This window comes from Scyliorhinus torazame, chromosome 1 (genome assembly GCF_047496885.1).
Source record: "Scyliorhinus torazame isolate Kashiwa2021f chromosome 1, sScyTor2.1, whole genome shotgun sequence".
NCBI classification, from domain to species: Eukaryota; Metazoa; Chordata; class Chondrichthyes; order Carcharhiniformes; family Scyliorhinidae; genus Scyliorhinus; species Scyliorhinus torazame.
In genome coordinates this window covers 419492247-419516303 of record NC_092707.1, presented here as the reverse complement: position 1 = coordinate 419516303, position 24057 = coordinate 419492247, and the positions used below count along the sequence as shown (strand labels likewise).

At 50.1% G+C, this 24057-nt stretch overlaps 1 protein-coding gene across 1 annotated transcript in view; it reads left to right on the top strand.

The window, feature by feature from the left end:
* Window positions 1-17660: 17660 nt before the first annotated feature.
* Window positions 17661-24057, top strand: part of LOC140428647 (junctional adhesion molecule C-like) — a 148594-nt gene continuing 142197 nt past the window's right edge. Inside the window, exon 1 of the mRNA XM_072515329.1 lies at window positions 17661-17853. Coding sequence (XP_072371430.1) covers window positions 17802-17853 — 52 coding nt within the window. The 5' untranslated portion in view covers window positions 17661-17801. The remainder of the gene's footprint in view (window positions 17854-24057) is intronic.

Below are 24057 nucleotides of genomic sequence, written 5' to 3'. Positions count from 1 at the left end.
TCCGTGGGGCAGGATGGCGGCGCCCGGGGCCGCACGTGGCCGTGGAGGAGGAAGATGGCGGCGCCCGCTGGCCGCACGGGGACCGTGGAGAGGATTGTGGTGGCGGTCCGCATTTACCACCGGAGACCGCGGCGACCGCACGGGCCTGGCATACCTCCACGAAATGGCCCTTTTTACCGCATCCCTTGCAGGTGGATCGCGGGCCGGGCAGCGCTGCCGGGGGTGCTTGGCCTGCCCGCAAAAGTAGCAGCGGGGCCCCCGGGGTTGCCAGGCCGCCTTGCAGCGCATGTTTGTGGGGGGATGGGAGATGGGGGATGTCTCGGGGTCGGCTGTGGAGGGGTTCCACACTGCCCAGGGGGCTGCCGCGTGGTCGGGAATGTAAGCGTGGGCGTTTCTGGAGGCCACATCCAGGGAGCCTGCAAGGGCCCGTGCCTCCTTGAGACCTCGGGTGTCTTTTTCCAGCAATCGCTGGCGGATTTGGGAGGACAGCATACCTGCCACGAAAGCGTCCCGGATCAAGAGTTCTGTGTGGTCGCTCGCCCAAACCTGCGGGCAGCTGCAGTTTCTCCCCAACACCAGGAGTGCACAGGAGAATTCTTCCAGTGATTCCCCAGGGATTTGTCGCCTCGTTGCTAGCTGATGTCGGGCGTAGACCTGGTTTACCGAGCAAATATAATGTCCTTTTAGCAGCTCTATTGCTGCATCAAAGTCTTCCGTGTCCTCGATGAGGGTGTAAATTTCCGGGCTCACCCTCGAGTGCAGGACATGCAGTTTCTGTTCTCCCGTGGGTGTGTTTTCGGCCGTTCCGAGATATCCTTTAAAGCACGCCAGCCAGTGCTTGAAGATGGCCGCTGAGTTCGCCGCGTGGGGGCTGAGTTACAGACACTCCAGCTTGATTCGGAGCTCCATCCTTTCTTCTTAAAAAACTAGCTTATTAAATTGATGCACGATCAATGATCACTAAAGCGAGGTTGTAGTCCAACTGAAGGCTTTCATAAGCTAGATGTTTCCCCCAGCAGCTCAGGTATAGAATGAAGGCTGCTGGGGCGGCACAGGCTCTTATACCCCGCCTTGCAGGGCGGAGCTACCATACAGCTTGACCAATAGGAAACATACAATATCTACCAATGGTGTTCCAGCATTACCAGGTACCGTAATACCTCTACACAGACTACCACACATACGAACTAAATCAAAACTTAGAAACAAAATATCAAACAATGCGTGAGTTGGTCAAATACATGGCAAAGGAAATCATTAAACATAAAGGCATAAATAAATCACTTTTAAAATAAACGAATAGAACGATTCATGGATTCAGGAAGGCAGGATCTCTGGATACCGACCTCAGCCACAAGGTTTTACTTTAAGGGAATCCTTATCGATGGTTTAACCCCTCATTTACTCTCATTGGTTTCTAACTCCCAACTGAGATCTCCTGCTTTGTTCAAATAGATGTCTATTACTTCGAGTATGATTCATTAATCGAACATTGGCCATTACTTAAGATTGACTTAAGATCCATCAGGAATAATTCAGTGTCCAGGTGCGACGCCTCATGGGAATAGATTTCTCACGCCCCTGCTGGCCAAGACCTTGCTGTAACTAATTAGTTGATACATTCTGATTGCTAAATGGACTAAAATACAACAGTCTATTCATTGTATGAAACATTTGTTGGAACAACGTCTAAATTTCTACAGGCCAGACCCTAAAATTCAATAGTCAATTCATTATCAGAAACAATGACTATCTTTTCACAGTCATGGCATTTTGAATAATTCCATTCTTTAGCTATGCAATCAATCAGTACCTAAATACATCAATAAATCAATGAATCAATAATCTATCACCCGCTAATAATTATGCAGACGGTGTTTAATGAACGTGTGTTCTGGAATGCATTGACGCCACTGTCGAGGTGACAGAGATTTGCGATTTTGCATGAAATTGGTGCCTGTCGCCATTCCGTCGTTGGAACCAATTCTCCGCCCAATCGTGTTTCACAATTCCGGCGTTGGCCGAAGGAGAATCCCGCCCAGGACCTTCCCCGTACAAATCCATGCTGCCTGTCACTAACTAGTCCACTTTCCTCCAAATGTGCATATATCCTGTCCCTCAGTATCTTTCAAAAAGCTTCCCCACCACTGATGTCAGGCTCAGCGGCCTATAATTTGCTGGATTATTGCTGCTTCCTTTCTTAAACAAGGGAACAACATTGTCTATTCCCCCGTCCTCTGGAACCTCGCCTGTGGTTAAAGTGGATGTGAAGATATCTGTTAAGAGCCCAGCTAATTCTCCCCTTGCCTCCCACAGTAGAACAAAGAACAAAGAAATGTACAGCACAGGAACAGGCCCTTCGGCCCTCCAAGCCTGTGCCAACCATGCTGCCCGACTAAACTACAATCTTCTACACTTCCTGGGTCCGTATCCCTCTATTCCCATCCGATTCATGTATTTGACAAGATGCCCCTTAAATGTCCCGATCGTCCCTGCTTCCACTACCTCCTCCGGTAGCGAGTTCCAGGCACCCACTGCCCTCTGCGTAAAAAACTTGCCTCGTACATCTACTCTAAACCTTGCCCCTCTCACCTTAAACCTATGCCCCCTAGTAATTTCCCCCTCTACCCTGGGGAAAAGCCTCTGACTATCCACTCTGTCTATGCCCTTCATAATTTTGTAGACCTATCAGGTCGCCCCTCAACCTCCGTCATTCCAGTGAGAACAAACCAAGTTTATTCAACCGCTCCTCATAGCTAATGCCCTCCATACCAGGCAACATTCTGGTAAATCTCTTCTGCACCCTCTCTAAAGCCTCCACATCCTTCTGGTAGTGTGGCGACCAGAATTGAACACTATACTCCAAGTGTGGCCTAACTAAGGTTCTATACAGCTGCAACATGACTTGCCAATTCTTATACTCAATGCCCCGGTGAGGTACCCTCAATAATGACACGTAGAAATTAAACTGTAAAGAAGGCTTTATGAGACTAATAACTATGCTACAGCTATGGACGAGAGCGGACTGCTGCACAGACCATGAGGCAGGCCTTTATGTATGGCTCCCAGATAGGCGGAGCCAGAGGCGGAGTCCCCAGGGTTCCAAGCCCGGTCTTAAAGGGGACATCACCTTACATGATGATAAGGCAGTAACCGTTCATCACACCTGGCCAATGAAGGCAAGCATGCTGTATGCCTTCTTGACTACCTTCTCCACCTGTGTTGCCCCTTTCAGTGACCTGTGGACCTGTACTCCTAGATCTCTCTGACTTTCAATACTCTTGAGGGTTCTACCATTCACTGTATATTCCCTACCTGCATTAGACCTTCCAAAATGCATTACCTCACATTTGTCCAGATTAAACTCCATCTGCCATCTCTCCGCCCAATTCTCCAAACAATCTAAATCCTGCTGTATCCTCTGACAGTCCTCATCGCTATCCGCAATTCCACCAACCTTTGTGTCGTCTGCAAACTTACTAATCAGACCAGTTACATTATCCTCCAAATCATTTATATATACTACAAACAGCAAAGGTCCCAGCACTGATCCCTGCGGAACACCACCGGTCACAGCCCTCCAATTAGAAAAGCATCCTTCCATTGCTAATCTCTGCCTTCGATGACCTAGCCAGTTCTGTATCCACCTTGCCAGCTCACCCCTGATTCCGTGTGACTTCACCTTTTGTACTAGTCTACCATGAGGGACCTTGTCAAAGGCCTTACTGAAGTCCATATAGACAACATCCACTGCCCTACCTGCATCAATCATCTTTGTGACCTCCTCGAAAAACTCTTTCAAGTTAGTGAGACACGACCTCCCCTTCACAAAACCGTGCTGCCTCTCACTAATACGTCCATTTGCTTCCAAATGGGAGTAGATCCTGTCTCGAAGAATTCTCTCCAGTAATTTCCCTACCACTGAAGTAAGGCTCACCGGCCTGTAGTTCCCTGGATTATCCTTGCTACCCATGCTGCCTGTCACTAACTAGTCCACTTTCTTCCAAATGTGCATATATCCTGTCCCTCAGTATCTTTCAAAAAGCTTCCCCACCACTGATGTCAGGCTCAGCGGCCTATAATTTGCTGGATTATTGCTGCTTCCTTTCTTAAACAAGGGAACAACATTGTCTATTCCCCCGTCCTCTGGAACCTCGCCTGTGGTTAAAGTGGATGTGAAGATATCTGTTAAGGCCCCAGCTATTTCTCTCCTTGCCTCCCACACTAACCTGGGATAGATCCCATCCGGCCCTGGGGACTTGTCCACCTTAATGCAATTTAGGAAGCTCAATGTGTTGCTTATTCAGGATGGATTGCGTCGTGTTCACAAAGACCAGAGTGTAGTTTTTACTTAAACAAAGCGAGGACTTTATTGACACTACTAAACTTGGTTTCGACACTTGGACCTTATTGGAATACATAATTGATCAATAACATCTAACTATAGTTGGAGTTTCAGCGGGAGCGGAGTGCGGGGGCAGCTGCTGGGTGAGTATTGCAGTTTAAACTAACTTACCTTACAGGAGCATCTCTTGGAGTTTCAGCGGGAGCGGAGTGCGGGGGCAGCTGCTGGGTGAGTATTGCAGTTTAAACTAACTTACCTTACAGGAGCATCTCTTGGAGTTTCAGCGGGAGCGGAGTGCGGGGCAGCTGCTGGGTGAGTATTGAAGTTTAAACTAACTTACCTTACAGGAGCATCTCTTGGAGTTTCAGCGGGAGCGGAGTGCGGGGCAGCTGCTGGGTGAGTATTGAAGTTTAAACTAACTTACCTTACAGGAGCATCTCTTGGAGTTTCAGCGGGAGCGGAGTGCGGGGGCTGCTGCTGGGTGAGTATTTAAGTAAACACTTACCTGGTCCCGTTTCTGTCCCTCTTTGCTGTTGTTTTTTTTAAATTTTATCTTTTTAAGGCGGGAACAGGAAGTTCTACCCGCGGACTTCTGGGAAGTGGAGTGCAGGGGTTGCCGGTAGCTGACTATTTAGGTTTAAAAGAACTTACCTTGCAGGGGCATCTCTTGGAGTTTCAGCGGGAGCAGAGTGCGGGGGCAGCTGCTGGGTGAGTATTGAAGTTTAAACCAACTTACCTTGCAGGGGCATCTCTTGGAGTTTCAGCGGGAGCGGAGTGCGGGGGCAGCTGCTGGGTGAGTACTGAGGTTTAAACCAACTTACCTTGCAGGGGCATCTCTTGGAGTTTCAGCGGGAGCGGAGTGCGGGGGCTGCTGCTGGGTGAATATTGAAGTAAACACTTACCTGGTCCCGTTTCTGTCCCTCTTTGTTGTATTGTTTTTTAATTTTATATTTTTTAAGGCGGGAACAGGAAGTTCGACCAGCGGACTTCTGGGAAGACCCTCACCAATAAATTCTGGTGGAGAGGAAACCCGAGACACTACACGTGTAGTGTCTCCCACCCGCCCTCCTCCTCTAACCTAATAATAAAGCCCATTGGTCTGAGGTAAGTACCATATTTTATTATTATTAATTTTTATTTTTTATTTTTTTTAAATTTAATTTAGTTGTTAGCCAGATCTTGGTAGAAAGTTAGAGGAATGGCAGGGAAGGGAGTGCAATGTTCCTCCTGCAGGATGTTTGAGGTGAGGGATGCAGTTAGTGTCCCTGCTGATTTTACCTGCAGGAAGTGCTGCCATCTCCAGCTCCTCCAAGACCGAGTTAGGGAACTGGAGCTGGAGTTGGAAGAACTTCGGATCATTCGGGAGGCCGAGGGGGTCATAGATAGCAGCTTCAGGGAATTAGTTACGCCAAAGATTGGAGATAGGTGGGTAACTGTAAGAGGGACTGGGAAAAAGCAGTCAGTGCAGGGATCCCCTGCGGTCGTTCCCCTGAGAAACAAGTATACCGCTTTGGATACTTGTGGGGGGGACGACTTACCAGGGGTAAGCCATGGGGTACGGGCCTCTGGCACGGAGTCTGTCCCTGTTGCTCAGAAGGGAAGGGGGGAGAGGAGCAGAGCATTAGTAATTGGGGACTCGATAGTCAGGGGCACAGATAGGAGAGTTTGTGGGAGCGTGAGAGACTCACGTTTGGTATGTTGCCTCCCAGGTGCAAGGGTACGTGATGTCTCGGATCGTGTTTTCCGGGTCCTTAAGGGGGAGGGGGAGCAGCCCCAAGTCGTGGTCCACATTGGCACTAACGACATAGGTAGGAAAGGGGACAAGGATGTCAGGCAGGCTTTCAGGGAGCTAGGATGGAAGCTCAGAACTAGAACAAACAGAGTTGTTATCTCTGGGTTGTTGCCCGTGCCACGTGATAGTGAGATGAGGAATAGGGAGAGAGAGCAATTAAACACGTGGCTACAGGGATGGTGCAGGCGGGAGGGATTCAGATTTCTGGATAACTGGGGCTCTTTCTGGGGAAGGTGGGACCTCTACAGACAGGATGGTCTACATCTGAACCTGAGGGGCACAAATATCCTGGGGGGGAGATTTGTTAGTGCTCTTTGGGGGGGTTTAAACTAATGCAGCAGGGGCATGGGAACCTGGATTGTAGTTTTAGGGTAAGGGAGAATGAGAGTATCGAGGTCAGGAGCACAGATTTGACGTCGCAGGAGGGGGCCAGTGTTCAGGTAGGTGGTTTGAAGTGTGTCTACTTCAATGCCAGGAGTATACGAAATAAGGTACAAAGAACAAAGAGAACAAAGAAATGTACAGCACAGGAACAGGCCCTTCGGCCCTCCAAGCCCGTGCCGACCATACTGCCCGACTAAACTACAATCTTCTACACTTCCTGGGTCCGTATCCTTCTATTCCCATCCTATTCATATATTTGTCAAGATGCCCCTTAAATGTCCCTATCGTCCCTGCTTCCACTACCTCCTCCGGTAGTGAGTTCCAGGCACCCACTACCCTCTGCGTAAAAAACTTGCCTCGTACATCTACTCTAAACCTTGCCCCTCTCACCTTAAACCTATGCCCCCTAGTAATTGACCCCTCTACCCTGGGGAAAAGCCTCTGACTATCCACTCTATGCCCCTCATAATTTTGTATACCTCTATCAGGTCGCCCCTCAACCTCCTTCGTTCCAGTGAGAACAAACCGAGTTTATTCAATCGCTCCTCATAGCTTATGCCCTCCATACCAGGCAACATTCTGGTAAATCTCTTCTGCACCCTCTCTAAAGCCTCCACATCCTTCTGGTAGTGTGGCGACCAGAATTGAACACTATACTCCAAGTGTGGCCTAACTAAGGTTCTATACAGCTGCAACATGACTTGCCAATTCTTATACTCAATGCCCCGGCCAATGAAGGCAAGCATGCCGTATGCCTTCTTGACTACCTTCTCCACCTGTGTTGCCCCTTTCAATGACCTGTGGACCTGTACTCCTAGATCTCTTTGACTTTCAATACTCTTGAGGGTTCTACCATTCACTGTATATTCCCTACCTGCATTAGCCCTTCCAAAATGCATTACCTCACATTTGTCCGGATTAAACTCCATCTGCCATCTCTCCGCCCAAGTCTCCAGACAATCTAAATCCTGCTGTATCCTCAGACAGTCCTCATCGCTATCCGCAATTCCACCAACCTTTGTGTCGTCTGCAAACTTACTAATCAGACCAGTTACATTTTCCTCCAAATCATTTATATATACTACAAAGAGCAAAGGTCCCAGCACTGATCCCTGTGGAACACCACTGGTCACAGCCCTCCAATTAGAAAAGCATCCCTCCATTGCTACCCTCTGCCTTCTATGGCCTAGCCAGTTCTGTATCCACCTTGCCAGTTCACCCCTGATCCCGTGTGACTTCACCTTTTGTACTAGTCTACCATGAGGGACCTTGTCAAAGGCCTTACTGAAGTCGATATAGACAACATCTACTGCCCTACCTGCATCAATCATCTTAGTGACCTCCTCGAAAAACTCTATCAAGTTAGTGAGACACGACCTCCCCTTCACAAAACCGTGCTGCCTCTCACTAATACGTCCATTTGCTTCCAAATGGGAGTAGATCCTGTCTCGAAGAATTCTCTCCAGTAATTTCCCTACCACTGAAGTAAGGCTCACCGGCCTGTAGTTCCCGGGATTATCCTTGCAATGCCAGGTAGGGGAACTGGCAGCATGGGTTGGTACCTGGGACTTCGATGTTGTGGCCATTTCGGAGACATGGATAGAGCAGGGACAGGAATGGATGTTGCAGGTTCCGGGGTTTAGGTGTTTTAGTAAGCTCAGAGAAGGAGGCAAAAGAGGGGGAGGTGTGGCGCTGCTAGTCAAGAGCAGTATTACGGTGGCGGAGAGGATGCTAGATGGGGACTCATCTTCCGAGGTAGTATGGGCTGAGGTTAGAAACAGGAAAGAAGAGGTCACCCTGTTGGGAGTTTTCTATAGGCCTCCAAATAGTTCTAGGGATGTAGAGGAAAGGATGGCGAGGATGATCCTGGATAAGAGCGAAAGTAACAGAGTAGTTATTATGGGAGACTTTAACTTTCCAAATATTGACTGGATAAGATATAGTTCGAGTACATTAGATGGGTCGTTTTTTGTACAGTGTGTGCAGGAGGGTTTCCTGACACAATATGTTGACAGGCCAACAAGAGGCGAGGCCACGTTGGATTTGGTTTTGGGTAATGAACCAGGCCAGGTGTTGGATTTGGAGGTAGGAGAGCACTTTGGGGACAGTGACCACAATTCGGTGACGTTTACGTTAGTGATCGAAAGGGATAAGTATACACCGCAGGGCAAGAGTGATAGCTGGGGGAAGGGCAATTATGATGCCATTAGACGTGACTTGGGGGGGATAGGTTGGAGAAGTAGGCTGCAAGTGTTGGGCACACTGGATAAGTGGAGCTTGTTCAAGGATCAGCTACTGCGTGTTCTTGATAAGTATGTACCGGTCAGGCAGGGAGGAAGGCGTAGAGCGAGGGAACTGTGGTTTACCAAAGAAGTGGAATCTCTTGTTAAGAGGAAGAAGGAGGCCGATGTGAAGCTGAGGGGCGAAATTCTCCACCAACGGCGCGATGTCCGCCGACTGGCGCCAAAGCCGGCGCCAATCAGACGGGCATCGCGCCGGCCCAAAGGTGCGGAATGCTCCGCATCTTTGGCGGCCTAGCCCCAACATTGAGGGGCTAGGCCGACGTCGGAGGGATTTCCGCCCCGCCAGCTGGCGGAAATGGCGTTTGTTGCCCCGCCAGCTGGCGCGGAAATGTGGCGCATGCGCGGGAGCGTCAGCGGCCGCTGTCAGTTTCCCGCGCATGCGCAGTGGGGAGAGTCTCTTCCGCCTCCGCCATGGTGGAGGCCGTGGCGGAGGCGGAAGGGAAAGAGTGCCCCCACGGCAAAGGCCCGCCCGCGGATCGGTGGGCCCCGATCGCGGGCCAGGCAACCGTGGGGGCACCCCCGGGGTCAGATCGCCACGCCCCCCCCCCCCCCCCGCCCCCAGGACCCCGGAGCCCGCCCACGCCGCCTGGTCCCGCCGGTAAATACCAGGTTTGATTTATGCCGGCGGGACAGGCAATTTCTGGGCGGGACTTCGGCCCATCCGGGCCGGAGAATTGAGCGGGGGGTCACACCAACCGGCGCGGCCCGATTCCCGCCCCCGCCAATCTCCGGTACCGGAGACTTCGGCGAGGGCGGGGGCGGGATTCACGGCGGCCAACGGCCATTCTCCGACCCGGCGGGGGGTCGGAGAATGACGCCCGAGGTGTGAAGTTTCAGTTGGGGCGATGGATAGTTACAAGGTAGCGAGGAAGGATCTAAAGAGAGAGCTAAGACGAGCAAGGAGGGGACATGAGAAGTATTTGGCAGGTAGGATCAAGGAAAACCCAAAAGCTTTCCATAGGTATGTCAGGAATAAGCGAATGACTAGGGTAAGAGTAGGACCAGTCAAGGACAGGGATGGGAAATTGAGTGTGGAGTCTGAAGAGATAGGCGAGATACTAAATGAATATTTTTCGTCAGTATTCACTCAGGAAAAAGATAATGTTGTGGAGGAGAATGCTGAGACCCAGTCTATTAGAATAGATGGCATTGAGGTACGTAGGGAAGAGGTGTTGGCAATTCTGGACAGGCTGAAAATAGATAAGTCCCCGGGGCCTGATGGGATTTATCCTAGGATTCTCTGGGAGGCCAGGGAAGAGATTGCTGGACCTTTGGCTTTGATTTTTATGTCATCATTGGCTACAGGAATAGTGCCAGAGGACTGGAGGATAGCAAATGTGGTCCCTTTGTTCAAAAAGGGGAGCAGAGACAACCCCGGCAACTATAGACCGGTGAGCCTCACGTCTGTAGTGGGTAAAGTCTTGGAGGGGATTATAAGAGGCAAGATTTATAATCATCTAGATAGGAATAATATGATCAGGGATAGTCAGCATGGCTTTGTGAAGGGTAGGTCATGCCTCACAAACCTTATCGAGTTCTTTGAGAAGGTGACTGAACAGGTAGACGAGGGTAGAGCAGTTGATGTGGTGTATATGGATTTCAGCAAAGCGTTTGATAAGGTTCTCCACGGTAGGCTATTGCAGAAAATACGGAGGCTGGGGATTGAGGGTGATTTAGAGATGTGGATCAGAAATTGGCTAGCTGAAAGAAGACAGAGGGTGGTGGTTGATGGGAAATGTTCAGAATGGAGTTCAGTTACAAGTGGCGTACCACAAGGATCTGTTCTGGGGCCGTTGCTGTTTGTCATTTTTATCAATGACCTAGAGGAAGGCGCAGAAGGGTGGGTGAGTAAATTTGCAGACGACACTAAAGTCGGTGGTGTTGTCGATAGTGTGGAAGGATGTAGCAGGTTACAGAGGGACATAGATAAGCTGCAGAGCTGGGCTGAGAGGTGGCAAATGGAGTTTAATGTAGAGAAGTGTGAGGTGATTCACTTTGGAAGGAATAACAGGAATGCAGAATATTTGGCTAATGGAAAAGTTCTTGGAAGTGTGGATGAGCAGAGGGATCTAGGTGTCCATGTACATAGATCCCTGAAAGTTGCCACCCAGGTTGATAGGGTTGTGAAGAAGGCCTATGGAGTGTTGGCCTTTATTGGTAGAGGGATTGAGTTCCGGAGTCAGGAGGTCATGTTGCAGCTGTACAAAACTCTGGTACGGCCGCATTTGGAGTATTGCATACAGTTCTGGTCACCGCATTATAGGAAGGACGTGGAGTCTTTGGAGCGGGTGCAGAGGAGATTTACCAGGATGTTGCCTGGTATGGAGGGAAAATCTTATGAGGAAAGGCTGATGGACTTGAGGTTGTTTTCGTTGGAGAGAAGAAGGTTAAGAGGAGACTTAATAGAGGCATTCAAAATGATCAGGGGGTTAGATAGGGTGGACAGTGAGAGCCTTCTCCCGCGGATGGAAATGGCTGGCACGAGGGGACATAGCTTTAAACTGAGGGGTGATAGATATAGGACAGAGGTCAGAGGTAGGTTCTTTACGCAAAGAGTGGTGAGGCCGTGGAATGCCCTACCTACTACAGTAGTGAACTCACCAACATTGAGGGCATTTAAAAGTTTACTGGATAAGCATATGGATGATAATGGCATAGTGTAGGTTAGATGGCTTTTGTTTCGGTGCAACATCGTGGGCCGAAGGCCTGTACTGCGCTGTATCGTTCGCTGTTCTATGTTATACTCACCTATTGCTAATCTCACTCACTATAATCTAACCTTCTCACACTATCTGCTCTGATGACCTTCACTAGCTATCTCCTGCACACACTCCTCCCCTAAAGTCCAGCATCACTGCTTTATATAGTAGTCTGCACTTCCCTCTATTGGCTAACCATGGTGCTACAGTGACCCTTGTAATGCTGATAGTTATGATAATACCACACTCAACACTTCCTCCTTTGATATATCGATGTTCTCAAGAAAACACTGTTGTGAAGCAACAGTGCTAACCACTGTGGTACCGTGCTGCTCCCACTGCTCCCCCACTGAAACATCAACCACCTGGCCTGGCTCATTCCCCAACACCAAGTCTAGTATGGCCCCCTTCCTGGTTGGATTGTTAACATACTGTGTCAAAAACCCTCCTGGACACCTCTCATTAATTGCTCTCCATCCGAGTCCCTGGTTGGAAGGAATTCCCAGTCAATATGGGGGGAGTTAAAGTCGCCCATCACAATTACCCTACTTTTCTCACCCTTTTCAGTATCTGACTCCACAACTGCTCCTCTGTGTCCTGCTGTTGGGAGGTCTATAGCACACTCCCAACATTCTGATCTCACCCTTCTTATTCCTGAGCTCCACCCATAATGCCTCACGACAAGATCCCTCCAATGTGTCCTCCCTCAACACAGCTGTGATCTGCTCCCTGATCAGCAATGCCACTCCCCCACCCCTTTTGTTTCCTCTTCTGTCCCGTCTAAAACAACGATATCCCGGAATATAATACAACAATATAATAATAATCTTTATTGTCACAAGTAGGCTTACATTAACACTGCAATGAAGTTACTGTGAAAAGCCCCTGGCCACCAGATTCCGGCGCCTGTTCGAGTACACAGAGGGAGAATTCAGAATGTCCAAACTACCTAACAAGCACGTCTTCCGGGACAGGTGAGAGGAAGCCGGAGAACCCGGAGGAAACCCACGCAGACACGGGGAGGACGTGCAGACTCCGCACAGACAGTCATCCAGCGGGGAATCAAACCTGGGACCCTGGAGCTGTGAAGCAACTGTGCTACCCACTGTGCTACCGTACTGAACCACATATTAAGCTGCCAGTCCCGTCCCTCCTTTAACCATGGCTCCGTAATTGCAATTCCATCATAGTTCCATGCAGTAAAGAGGAAATTAAGGCAATAGTGAGAAAGGCCATTAGCTCTGACAATGTGGAATCTGGATGGGTCGAGCTGAGAAATACCAAGGGGCAAAAAACATAAGTGGGGTTAATATCTAGACCCCAAACTGCAGTGGTGAGGCTTGGGATGGTATTAAACAGGAAATTAGAGACACATTTGATAAAGGAATATCTGGAATTATGGGTAAATTTAATCTGCATATAGATTGGGAAATCAAATTAGCCACAGGACCGTAGAGGAGGGATTCCTGGAGTGTATACGGGATGGATTTAGGGATCAATACATTGAGAAACCAACTAGGGAACAGGCCACCCTGGACTGGGTACTGTGTAATGAGAACGGAATCATTGCCAATCTAGTTGTGCGAGACCTCTTGGGGATGAATGAATGAAATGAAAATCGCTTATTGTCACGAGAAGGCTTCAATGGAGTTACTGTGAAAGGCCCCTAGTCGCCACATTCCGGCGCCTGTTCAGGGAGGCTGGTACGGGAATTGAACTGTGCTGCTGGCCTGCCTTGGTCTGCTTTCAAAGCCAGCGATTTAGCCCAATGAGCTAAACCAGCGACCATAATGTCGGTCCCTTACTGTTAGGGGAATTCATAATGAGGAACAAAGAAATGGCTGACCAACTAAACACCTACTTTGGCTCTGTCTTCACAAATGAGGAAATAAATCAGATCCCAGAAATGAAGGGAAATGTATGGTTTAGTGAGAGGGAGGAACTGAAGGAGATCAATATTAGCCGAGAAATGGTGTTGGGGAAATTGATGGGATTGAAGGCTGATAAATCCCCAGGGCCTGAGAATCTACATCCCAGAGAACTTCAGGAAGTGGCTCTGGAAATAGTGGATGCATTGGTGGTCACCTTCCGGGATTCTCTCGCCTCCGGAACAGTTCCTGCAGATTGGAGGGAAGCTAATGTAACTCCTGTCGAAAAAAGGGAGGTCGAGGGAAAGCAGGGAATTATAGACCAGGAAGCCGGATGTCCGTAGTGGGAAAAATTCTAGAATCCATTATCAAAGATCTTACAGCAGAGCACTCAAAAACCAGTGGCAGGATTGGGCAGAGTCAGCATGGATTTACAAAGGGGAAATCATGCTTGACAAATCGACTGCAATTCTCTGAGGATGTAACCAGGAGAGGTGACGAGGGGGAGACAGTGGATATGATATATTTGGACTCTCAGAAGGCTTTTGACAAAGTCCCGCTTAAGAGATTAGCGTAAAATTAAAGCACATGGGATTGGGGCAGTGTATTGAGATGGATAGAAACTGGTTGGCAGACAGGAAACAAAGAGTAGGAATTAACGGGTCTTTTTCAAATTGGCAGGAGGGACTAGTGGGATACCGCAGGGATCGGTGCTGGGACCCCAGCAGTAACTAGTGGGGTACCGCAGGGATCGGTGCTGGGACCCCAGCAGTAACTAGTGGGGTACCGCAGGGATCGGTGCTGGGACCCCAGCAGTAACTAGTGGGGTACCGCAGGGATCGGTGCTGGGACCCCAGCAATAACTAGTGGGGTATCACAGGGATCGGTGCTGGGACCCCAGCAGTAACTAGTGGGGTATCACAGGGATCGGTGCTGGGACCCCAGCTATTCACAATATATATTCATGATTTAGAAAAAAATGTCATATCTCCAAATTTACAGCTGACACCAAGTTGTGTGGGAGGGTGAGCTGTGAGGAGGATGCAGAGATACTTCAGTGTGATTTGGACAGGTTGAGTGAGTGGGCAAATGAATGGCAGATACAGTATAATTTGGATAAATGTGAGGTTATCCACTTATGCAGCAAAAACGTGGGACTGGATTCTCTGTTTGTGAGGCTATGTCCTCACGCTGGCATGGGAACGGTGGCATTTTACACCTGAAACTTTGGCGCAAAACGGCCCCAATCCTCCGTTTGGCTCGGGGCTAGCAGGACGGCAGTGTAGAACACCCGGATCTAGCTGCCGATATGGTCCAGAGAACTGCCGGGTCCGTGGCCATGCTCCGGCCTGCAAAATACTGCCCCCCCTTTGGCTGGCTCGCAAGTCCCGGACCACCCCCAACAGTGCCCCCAGCCCCTGATAAAGTCCCCCCTGTCCGCGGAACGGCCCTCCCCCGACTGTGGAGGTGCGGGACTGAGTCCGAAGCTGTCACGCCGAGTTCCCGATGGGTGAGGTTATGAGAGTCCCACGCCGTCGGGAACCCGGACGGTCAGGGATGGACCATCGGGGTGATGGGCCTCAGGCAGTGGCCAGAGCAAGCGGTCAAGCGTCTGGCGGACTCTCCAAGTCCGGCGCTTTGGAGAGGGCGGAGCATTGCGAAAACTGCGCCGCCCCCGACTTGGTCGTGAACGGGGATTCTTTGGCCCATCGCAGAATTCGATTTTGGCGTCGGCGACCGGAGAATCCAAAAGACAGACGATGATCTGAATGGCCATAAATTAGGAGAGGGGAATGTGAATGAGACCTGGGTGTCCTCGTACACCAGTCACTGAAGGTAAGCATGCAGGTGCAGCAGGCGGTAAAGAAGGCTAATGGTATGTTGGCCTTCATTGCGAGAGGTTTCGAGTATAGAAGCAGGGATGTGTTGCTGCAATTATACAGGGCCTTGGTGAGGCCACACCGGGAGTATTGTGGGCAGTTTTGGTCTCCTTCTCTGAGGAAGGATGTTCTTGCTCTCGAGGGAGTGCAGCGAAGGTTTACCAGACTGATTCCAGGGATGGCGGGACTGTCGTACGAGGAGAGGTTGAATCGGTTCGGATTGTATTCACTGGAGTTCAGAAGAATGAGGGGGGATCTCATGGAAACCTATAAAATTCTAACCGGACTGGACAGGGTTGACACAGGAAGGATGTTCCTGATGGTGGGGGGGACTGGACAGGGTAGATGCAGGAAGGATGTTCCCGATGGTGGGGGGGGACCGGACAGGGTAGATGCAGGAAGGATGTTCCTGATGGTGGGGGGGACTGGACAGGGTAGATGCAGGAAGGATGTTCCTGATGGTGGTGGGGACCGGACAGGGTCGATGCAGGAAGGATGTTCCCGATGGTGGGGGGTACTGGACAGGGTCGATGCAGGAAGGATGTTCCCGATGGTGGGGGGGACTGGACAGGGTAGATGCAGGAAGGATGTTCCTGATGGTGGGGGGGACTGGACAGGGTCGATGCAGGAAGGATGTTCCCAATGGTGGGGGGGACCGGACAGGGTGGATGCAGGAAGGATGTTCCCGATGGTGGGGGGGACTGGACAGGGTCGATGCAGGAAGGATGTTCCCGATGGTGGGGGGGGACTGGACAGGGTCGATGCAGGAAGGATGTTCCTGATGGTGGGGGGGACCGGACAGGGTGGATGCAGGAAGGATGTTCCCGATGGTGGGGGGGACTGGACAGGGTCGATGCAGGAAGGATGTTCCCAATGGTGGGGGGGACCGGACAGGGTGGATGCAGGAAGGATGTTCCCGATGGTGGTGGGGACCGGACAGGGTCGATGCAGGAAGGATGTTCCCGATGGTGGTGGGGACCGGACAGGGTCGATGCAGGAAGGATGTTCCCGATGGTGGTGGGGACCGGACAGGGTCGATGCAGGAAGGATGTTCCCGATGGTGGTGGGGACCGGACAGGGTCGATGCAGGAAGGATGTTCCCGATGGTGGGGGGTACTGGACAGGGTCGATGCAGGAAGGATGTTCCTGATGGTGGGGGTGTCCAGAACCAGGGGGCACAGTCTGAGGATACGGGGGAGACCATTTCGGACCGAGATAAGGAGACATTTCTTCACCCAGAGAGTGGTCGGCCTGTGGAATTCACTCCCACAGGAAGTAGTTGAGTTAAAAATATTTTGTTTCCAAGAAGCAGTTAGATATCGCGCTGAGGGTGAAGGGGGTCAAAGGCTATGGGGAGAAGTGGGATTAGGCTATTGAGCTGGATGATCAAAATGACCATGGCTACCATCGACACCGCAAACTGCCGGCTCAAAGTGGAGAGGATCTACCCACCTCTTCATTCACCTGAGGAAGGAGCAGCGCTCCGAAAGCTAGTGATTCGAAACAAACCTGTTGGGCTTTAAGCTGGTGTTGTAAGACTTCTTACTGTGCCCACCCCAGTCCAACGCCGGCATCGCCACGTCAGGATCAGAATGAATGGCGGAGCAGCTCGATGGGCCGAGTGGCCTCCTCCTGCTCCTATCTTCTATGTTTCTACTTGAACTGCTGCCTTAGGGACCTGTGTATCTGTACACCAAGCTCTCTCACTCCATCTAGCCCTCTTAGTATATTCCCATTTATTGTGTACTCCCTACAACTGTTTGACCTCCCTAAATGCACGAGCTCTCACTTCTCGGTGTGAAATTCCATCGGCAACTTTATCGCCCACTCCACCAACCCATCTATATCATTGTGGAGATTGTAGCAATCCTCTCCACTGTCCCCCACTCAGCCAATCTTTGTGTCGTCTGCAAATTTCCCAATAGTGCCCCTCGCATTCACGTCCAAATCGCTAATATTTCACGAGAACAGTCAGGTCCCAACACGCAGCCCTGTGGAACACCACTCGAAACAACATTGGGGAGACTAAACGCTTTGCGGAACACCTTCACTCAGTCTGCAAGAATGACCCAACCTTCCTGTCGCTGTCATTTCAGCTCAGCACCTGGCTCTCATGTCCACCTGTCCGTCCTTGGCCTGTTGCAATGTGAAGCCCAACACAAACTGGAGAAACAGAACTTCACCTTCCGATTGGGCAGGTTACAGCCCTCAGGGCTCAATATTTATTTCAACAACTTCCAACTGTGACCTTTTTCCTCCCTCCTGATCCTTTTTGTTTTTCTCTCCACAGATGCTGCCAGACCTGCTGAGTTTACCCAGTATTCTGATATGCTATTGAGTAACTTCCTTCCTCCCAACCTCAGCTCAGCTCCAGTCGTGTGAGCGAAGCCGTGAATGTGAGAATTTGTCACCCTCCTATTAGCTCCTCCCCTTCCTGGAGTCATGTTTGGAACATTAATATTTCCTGACTTTGCTGCACGGTTGTTAATGCAAATGACCGAGTCTCGAGGAACAGGATCTTTATTCTGAAATGATGTGTAAGATGCTCCTGGCTCTGGCCCTGTCCCTCTGTGTCGCTCTGGGTGAGTATGTGTCTCAGTTTGTTCAGTGAGCTCTGATGTGTCTTGTTCAATGTGGATGTGAATTCACACAGTTTCTTCCTGAGCATGTGATAGACAACCAGGAATCGCTCCCGCGTGATAATTCCTGTATCTGCTCAGTCCCTCTCAACTATTCTATTTGTGCTGAATATTCCGGAATTTCCAGTCCAGCAGGATCCATTCCCAAGATTTCTCCTGAATCCAGAATCCTTTCAGCGTAAGCATTGGCATTTCATGTGGAACGTTGTGAAATTGCTCTTGGACACCAAAGAGCACCCGTCAGGCTGAGTCCCACTTGGATTGGTCATTCCGGACATCGATTGAGGAGGCCGGCCAGTCGGGACTTTCCTCCTCGAGACCCACAGTGGCCATTGGGAACGCAGCTCCACACCCACTCTGGAGACTGAGCCTCAATCTCGGCTGATTGTCCAACATCACACAATGGGCGGTCTGCTCATTTATCCCATTGCTTTGTGAGAGCTCGATGTGCATCAACTGACTGCCAAATGTTCCAACTTCACAATAGTCAGCACCTTGAAAATGAACTGCTTGTCTGAAGGATGTGAGCGGTGCTACGTAAATGGAATATATTTCTTTCCCATTGTATAGAGCTGATCACTCCCAGGATTGTACATCATTGTAAACACACGTCACTGTGACAAGTAGGGCAGTGAGGAGAAGGCCAAGGAACTTTCTCTCTTTTGCTGTTTGTATCTAATGGAGATAGATACCAGGGGTTGAGGGCACCCAGGGGTGTAGGGTGGCAGCGGAGTCTGGGTGCCGGGTGGACATGACCAAGATTAGTGGAATTCTCAGCAGTTTTCCAGTTTCCGTGGAGACTCGCACTGGACTGGCTAGTTTCATGTGATTGGGTTCAGGGACAATCTGCTTCAGAGGCCATGAAGAGTCCAGTAGTGTGTGTGGATCAGGGATTTACAGCAGTGTGTGTGGATCAGGGATTTACAGCAGTGTGTGTGGATCAGGGATTTACAGCAGTGTGTGTGGATCAGGGATTTACAGCAGTGTGTGTGGATCAGGGATTTACAGCAGTGTGTGTGGATCGGGGATTTACAGCAGTGTGTGTGGATCAGGGATTTACAGCAGTGTGTGTGGATCAGGGATTTACAGCAGTGTGTGTGGATCAGGGATTTACAGCAGTGTGTGTGGATCAGGGATTTACAGCAGTGTGTGTGGATCAGGGATTTACAGCAGTGTGTGTGGATCTGGGATTTACAGCAGTGTGTGTGGATCACGGATTTACAGCAGTGTGTGTGGATCAGGGATTTACAGCAGTGTGTGTGGATCAGGGATTTACAGCAGTGTGTGGGGATCAGGGAATTACAGCAGTGTGTGTGGATCAGGGATTTACAGCAGTGTGTGTGGATCAGGGATTTACAGCAGTGTGTGTGGATCAGGGATTTACAGCAGTGTGTGGGGATCAGGGATTTACAGCAGTGTGTGTGGATCAGGGATTTACAGCAGTGTGTGGGGGTCAGGGATTTACTGCAGTGTGTGGATCAGGGATTTACAGCAGTGTGTGTGGATCAGGGATTTACAGCAGTGTGTGTGGATCAGGGATTTACAGCAGTGTGTGGGGATCAGGGATTTACAGCAGTGTGTGTGGATCAGGGATTTACAGCAGTGTGTGGGGGTCAGGGATTTACAGCAGTGTGTGGGGATCAGGGATTTACAGCAGTGTGTGTGGATCAGGGATTTACAGCAGTGTGTGGGGATCAGGGATTTACAGCAGTGTGTGGGGATCAGGGATTTACAGCAGTGTGTGGGGATCAGGGATTTACAGCACTGTGTGGATCAGGGATTTACAGCAGTGTGTGTGGATCAGGGATTTACAGCAGTGTGTGGGGATCAGGGATTTACCGCAGTGTGTGGGGATCAGGGATTTACAGCAGTGTGTGGATCAGGGATTTACAGCAGTGTGTGTGGATCAGGAATTGACAGCAGTGTGTGGATCAGGGATTTACAGCAGTGTGTGGGGATCAGGGATACACAGCAGTGTGTGTGGATGAGGGATTTACAGCAGTGTGTGGGGATCAGGGATTTACAGCAGTGTGTGTGGATAAGGGATTTACAGCAGTGTGTGTGTGGATCAGTGATTTACAGCAGTGTGTGTGGATCAGGGATTTACAGCAGTGTGTGTGGATCAGGGATTTACAGCAGTGTGTGGGGATCAGGGATTTACCGCAGTGTGTGGGGATCAGGGATTTACAGCAGTGTGTGGATCAGGGATTTACAGCAGTGTGTGGGGATCAGGGATTTACAGCACTGTGTGGATCAGGGATTTACAGCAGTGTGTGTGGATCAGGGATTTACAGCAGTGTGTGGGGATCAGGGATTTACAGCAGTGTGTGGGGATCAGGGATTTACAGCAGTGTGTGGATCAGGGATTTACAGCAGTGTGTGTGGATCAGGGATTTACAGCAGTGTGTGTGGATCAGGGATTTACAGCAGTGTGTGGGGATCAGGGATTTACAGCAGTGTGTGTGGATCAGGGATTTACAGCAGTGTGTGGGGGTCAGGGATTTACAGCAGTGTGTGGGGATCAGGGATTTACAGCAGTGTGTGTGGATCAGGGATTTACAGCAGTGTGTGGGGATCAGGGATTTACAGCAGTGTGTGGAGATCAGGGATTTACAGCAGTGTGTGGGGATCAGGGATTTACAGCACTGTGTGGATCAGGGATTTACAGCAGTGTGTGTGGATCAGGGATTTACAGCAGTGTGTGGGGATCAGGGATTTACCGCAGTGTGTGGGGATCAGGGATTTACAGCAGTGTGTGGATCAGGGATTTACAGCAGTGTGTGTGGATCAGGAATTGACAGCAGTGTGTGGATCAGGGATTTACAGCAGTGTGTGGGGATCAGGGATACACAGCAGTGTGTGTGGATCAGGGATTTACAGCAGTGTGTGGGGATCAGGGATTTACAGCAGTGTGTGTGGATAAGGGATTTACAGCAGTGTGTGTGTGGATCAGTGATTTACAGCAGTGTGTGTGGATCAGGGATTTACAGCAGTGTGTGTGGATCAGGGATTTACAGCAGTGTGTGGGGATCAGGGATTTACAGCAGTGTGTGTGGATCAGGGATTTACAGCAGTGTGTGTGGATCAGGGATTTACAGCAGTGTGTGGGGATCAGGGATTTACTTGTGTGTGGATCAGGGATTTACAGCAGTGTGTGGGGATCAGGGATTTACAGCAGTGTGTGTGGAACAGGGATTTACAGTGTGTGTGTGGATCAGGGATTTACAGCAGTGTGTGGGGATCAGGGATTTACAGCAGTGTGTGTGGAACAGGGATTTACAGTGTGTGTGTGGATCGGGGATTTACAGCAGTGTGTGGGGATCAGGGATTTACAGCAGTGTGTGTGGATCAGGGATTTACAGCAGTGTGTGTGGATCAGGGATTTACAGCAGTGTGTGTGGATCAGGGATTTACAGCAGTGTGTGGGGATCAGGGATTTACAGCAGTGTGTGTGGATCAGGGATTTACAGCAGTGTGTGGGGATCAGGGATTTACAGCAGTGTGTGGGGATCAGGGATTTACAGCAGCGTGTGTGGATCAGGGATTTACAGCAGCGTGTGTGGATCAGGGATTTACAGCAGTGTGTGTGGATCAGGGATTTACAGCAGTGTGTGTGGATCAGGGAATTACAGCAGTGTGTGGGGATCAGGGATTTACAGCAGTGTGTGGGGATCAGGGATTTACAGCAGTGTGTGGATCAGGGATTTACAGCAGTGTGTGTGGATCAGGGATTTTCAGCAGTGTGTGGGGATCAGGGATTTACAGCAGTGTGTGGGGATCAGGGATTTACAGCACTGTGTGGATCAGGGATTTACAGCAGTGTGTGTGGATCAGGGATTTACAGCAGTGTGTGGGGATCAGGGATTTACAGCAGTGTGTGGGGATCAGGGATTTACAGCAGTGTGTGGATCAGGGATTTACAGCAGTGTGTGTGGATCAGGGATTTACAGCAGTGTGTGTGGATCAGGGATTTACAGCAGTGTGTGGGGATCAGGGATTTACAGCAGTGTGTGTGGATCAGGGATTTACAGCAGTGTGTGGGGGTCAGGGATTTACAGCAGTGTGTGGGGATCAGGGATTTACAGCAGTGTGTGTGGATCAGGGATTTACAGCAGTGTGTGGGGATCAGGGATTTACAGCAGTGTGTGGGGATCAGGGATTTACAGCAGTGTGTGGGGATCAGGGATTTACAGCACTGTGTGGATCAGGGATTTACAGCAGTGTGTGTGGATCAGGGATTTACAGCAGTGTGTGGGGATCAGGGATTTACCGCAGTGTGTGGGGATCAGGGATTTACAGCAGTGTGTGGATCAGGGATTTACAGCAGTGTGTGTGGATCAGGAATTGACAGCAGTGTGTGGATCAGGGATTTACAGCAGTGTGTGGGGATCAGGGATACACAGCAGTGTGTGTGGATCAGGGATTTACAGCAGTGTGTGGGGATCAGGGATTTACAGCAGTGTGTGTGGATAAGGGATTTACAGCAGTGTGTGTGTGGATCAGTGATTTACAGCAGTGTGTGTGGATCAGGGATTTACAGCAGTGTGTGTGGATCAGGGATTTACAGCAGTGTGTGGGGATCAGGGATTTACCGCAGTGTGTGGGGATCAGGGATTTACAGCAGTGTGTGGATCAGGGATTTACAGCAGTGTGTGTGGATCAGGAATTGACAGCAGTGTGTGGATCAGGGATTTACAGCAGTGTGTGGGGATCAGGGATACACAGCAGTGTGTGTGGATCAGGGATTTACAGCAGTGTGTGGGGATCAGGGATTTACAGCAGTGTGTGTGGATAAGGGATTTACAGCAGTGTGTGTGTGGATCAGTGATTTACAGCAGTGTGTGTGGATCAGGGATTTACAGCAGTGTGTGTGGATCAGTGATTTACAGCAGTGTGTGTGGATCAGGGATTTACAGCAGTGTGTGTGGATCAGGGATTTACAGCAGTGTGTGTGGATCGGGGATTTACAGCAGTGTGTGTGGATGAGGGATTTACAGCAGTGTGTGTGGATCAGGGATTTACAGCAGTGTGTGTGGATCAGGGATTTACAGCAGTGTGGGTGGATCAGGGATTTACAGCAGTGTGGGTGGATCAGGGATTTACAGCAGTGTGTGTGGATGAGGGATTTACAGCATTGTGTGTGGATCAGGGATTTACAGCAGTGTGTGTGGATCAGGGATTTACAGCAGTGTGTGTGGATCAGGGATTTACAGCAGTGTGTGTGGATCAGGGATTTACAGCAGTGTGTGGGGATCAGGGATTTACTTGTGTGTGGATCAGGGATTTACAGCAGTGTGTGGGGATCAGGGATTTACAGCAGTGTGTGTGGAACAGGGATTTACAGTGTGTGTGTGGATCAGGGATTTACAGCAGTGTGTGGGGATCAGGGATTTACAGCAGTGTGTGTGGAACAGGGATTTACAGTGTGTGTGTGGATCGGGGATTTACAGCAGTGTGTGGGGATCAGGGATTTACAGCAGTGTGTGTGGATCAGGGATTTACAGCAGTGTGTGTGGATCAGGGATTTACAGCAGTGTGTGTGGATCAGGGATTTACAGCAGTGTGTGTGGATCAGGGATTTACAGCAGTGTGTGTGGATCAGGGAATTACAGCAGTGTGTGTGGATCAGGGATTTACAGCAGTGTGTGTGGATCAGGGATTTACAGCAGTGTGTGTGGATCAGGGATTTACAGCAGTGTGTAGGGATCAGGGATTTACAGCAGTGTGTGTGGATCAGGGATTTACAGCAGTGTGTGTGGATCAGGGATTTACAGCAGTGTGTGGGGATCAGGGATTTACAGCAGTGTGTGTGGATCAGGGATTTACAGCAGTGTGTGGGGATCAGGGATTTACAGCAGTGTGTGGGGATCAGGGATTTACAGCAGCGTGTGTGGATCAGGGATTTACAGCAGTGTGTGTGGATCAGGGATTTACAGCAGTGTGTGTGGATCAGGGATTTACAGCAGTGTGTGTGGATCAGGGAATTACAGCAGTGTGTGGGGATCAGGGATTTACAGCAGTGTGTGTGGATCAGGGATTTACAGCAGTGTGTGGGGATCAGGGATTTACAGCAGTGTGTGTGGATAAGGGATTTACAGCAGTGTGTGTGGATCAGGGATTTACAGCAGTGTGTGTGGATCAGGGATT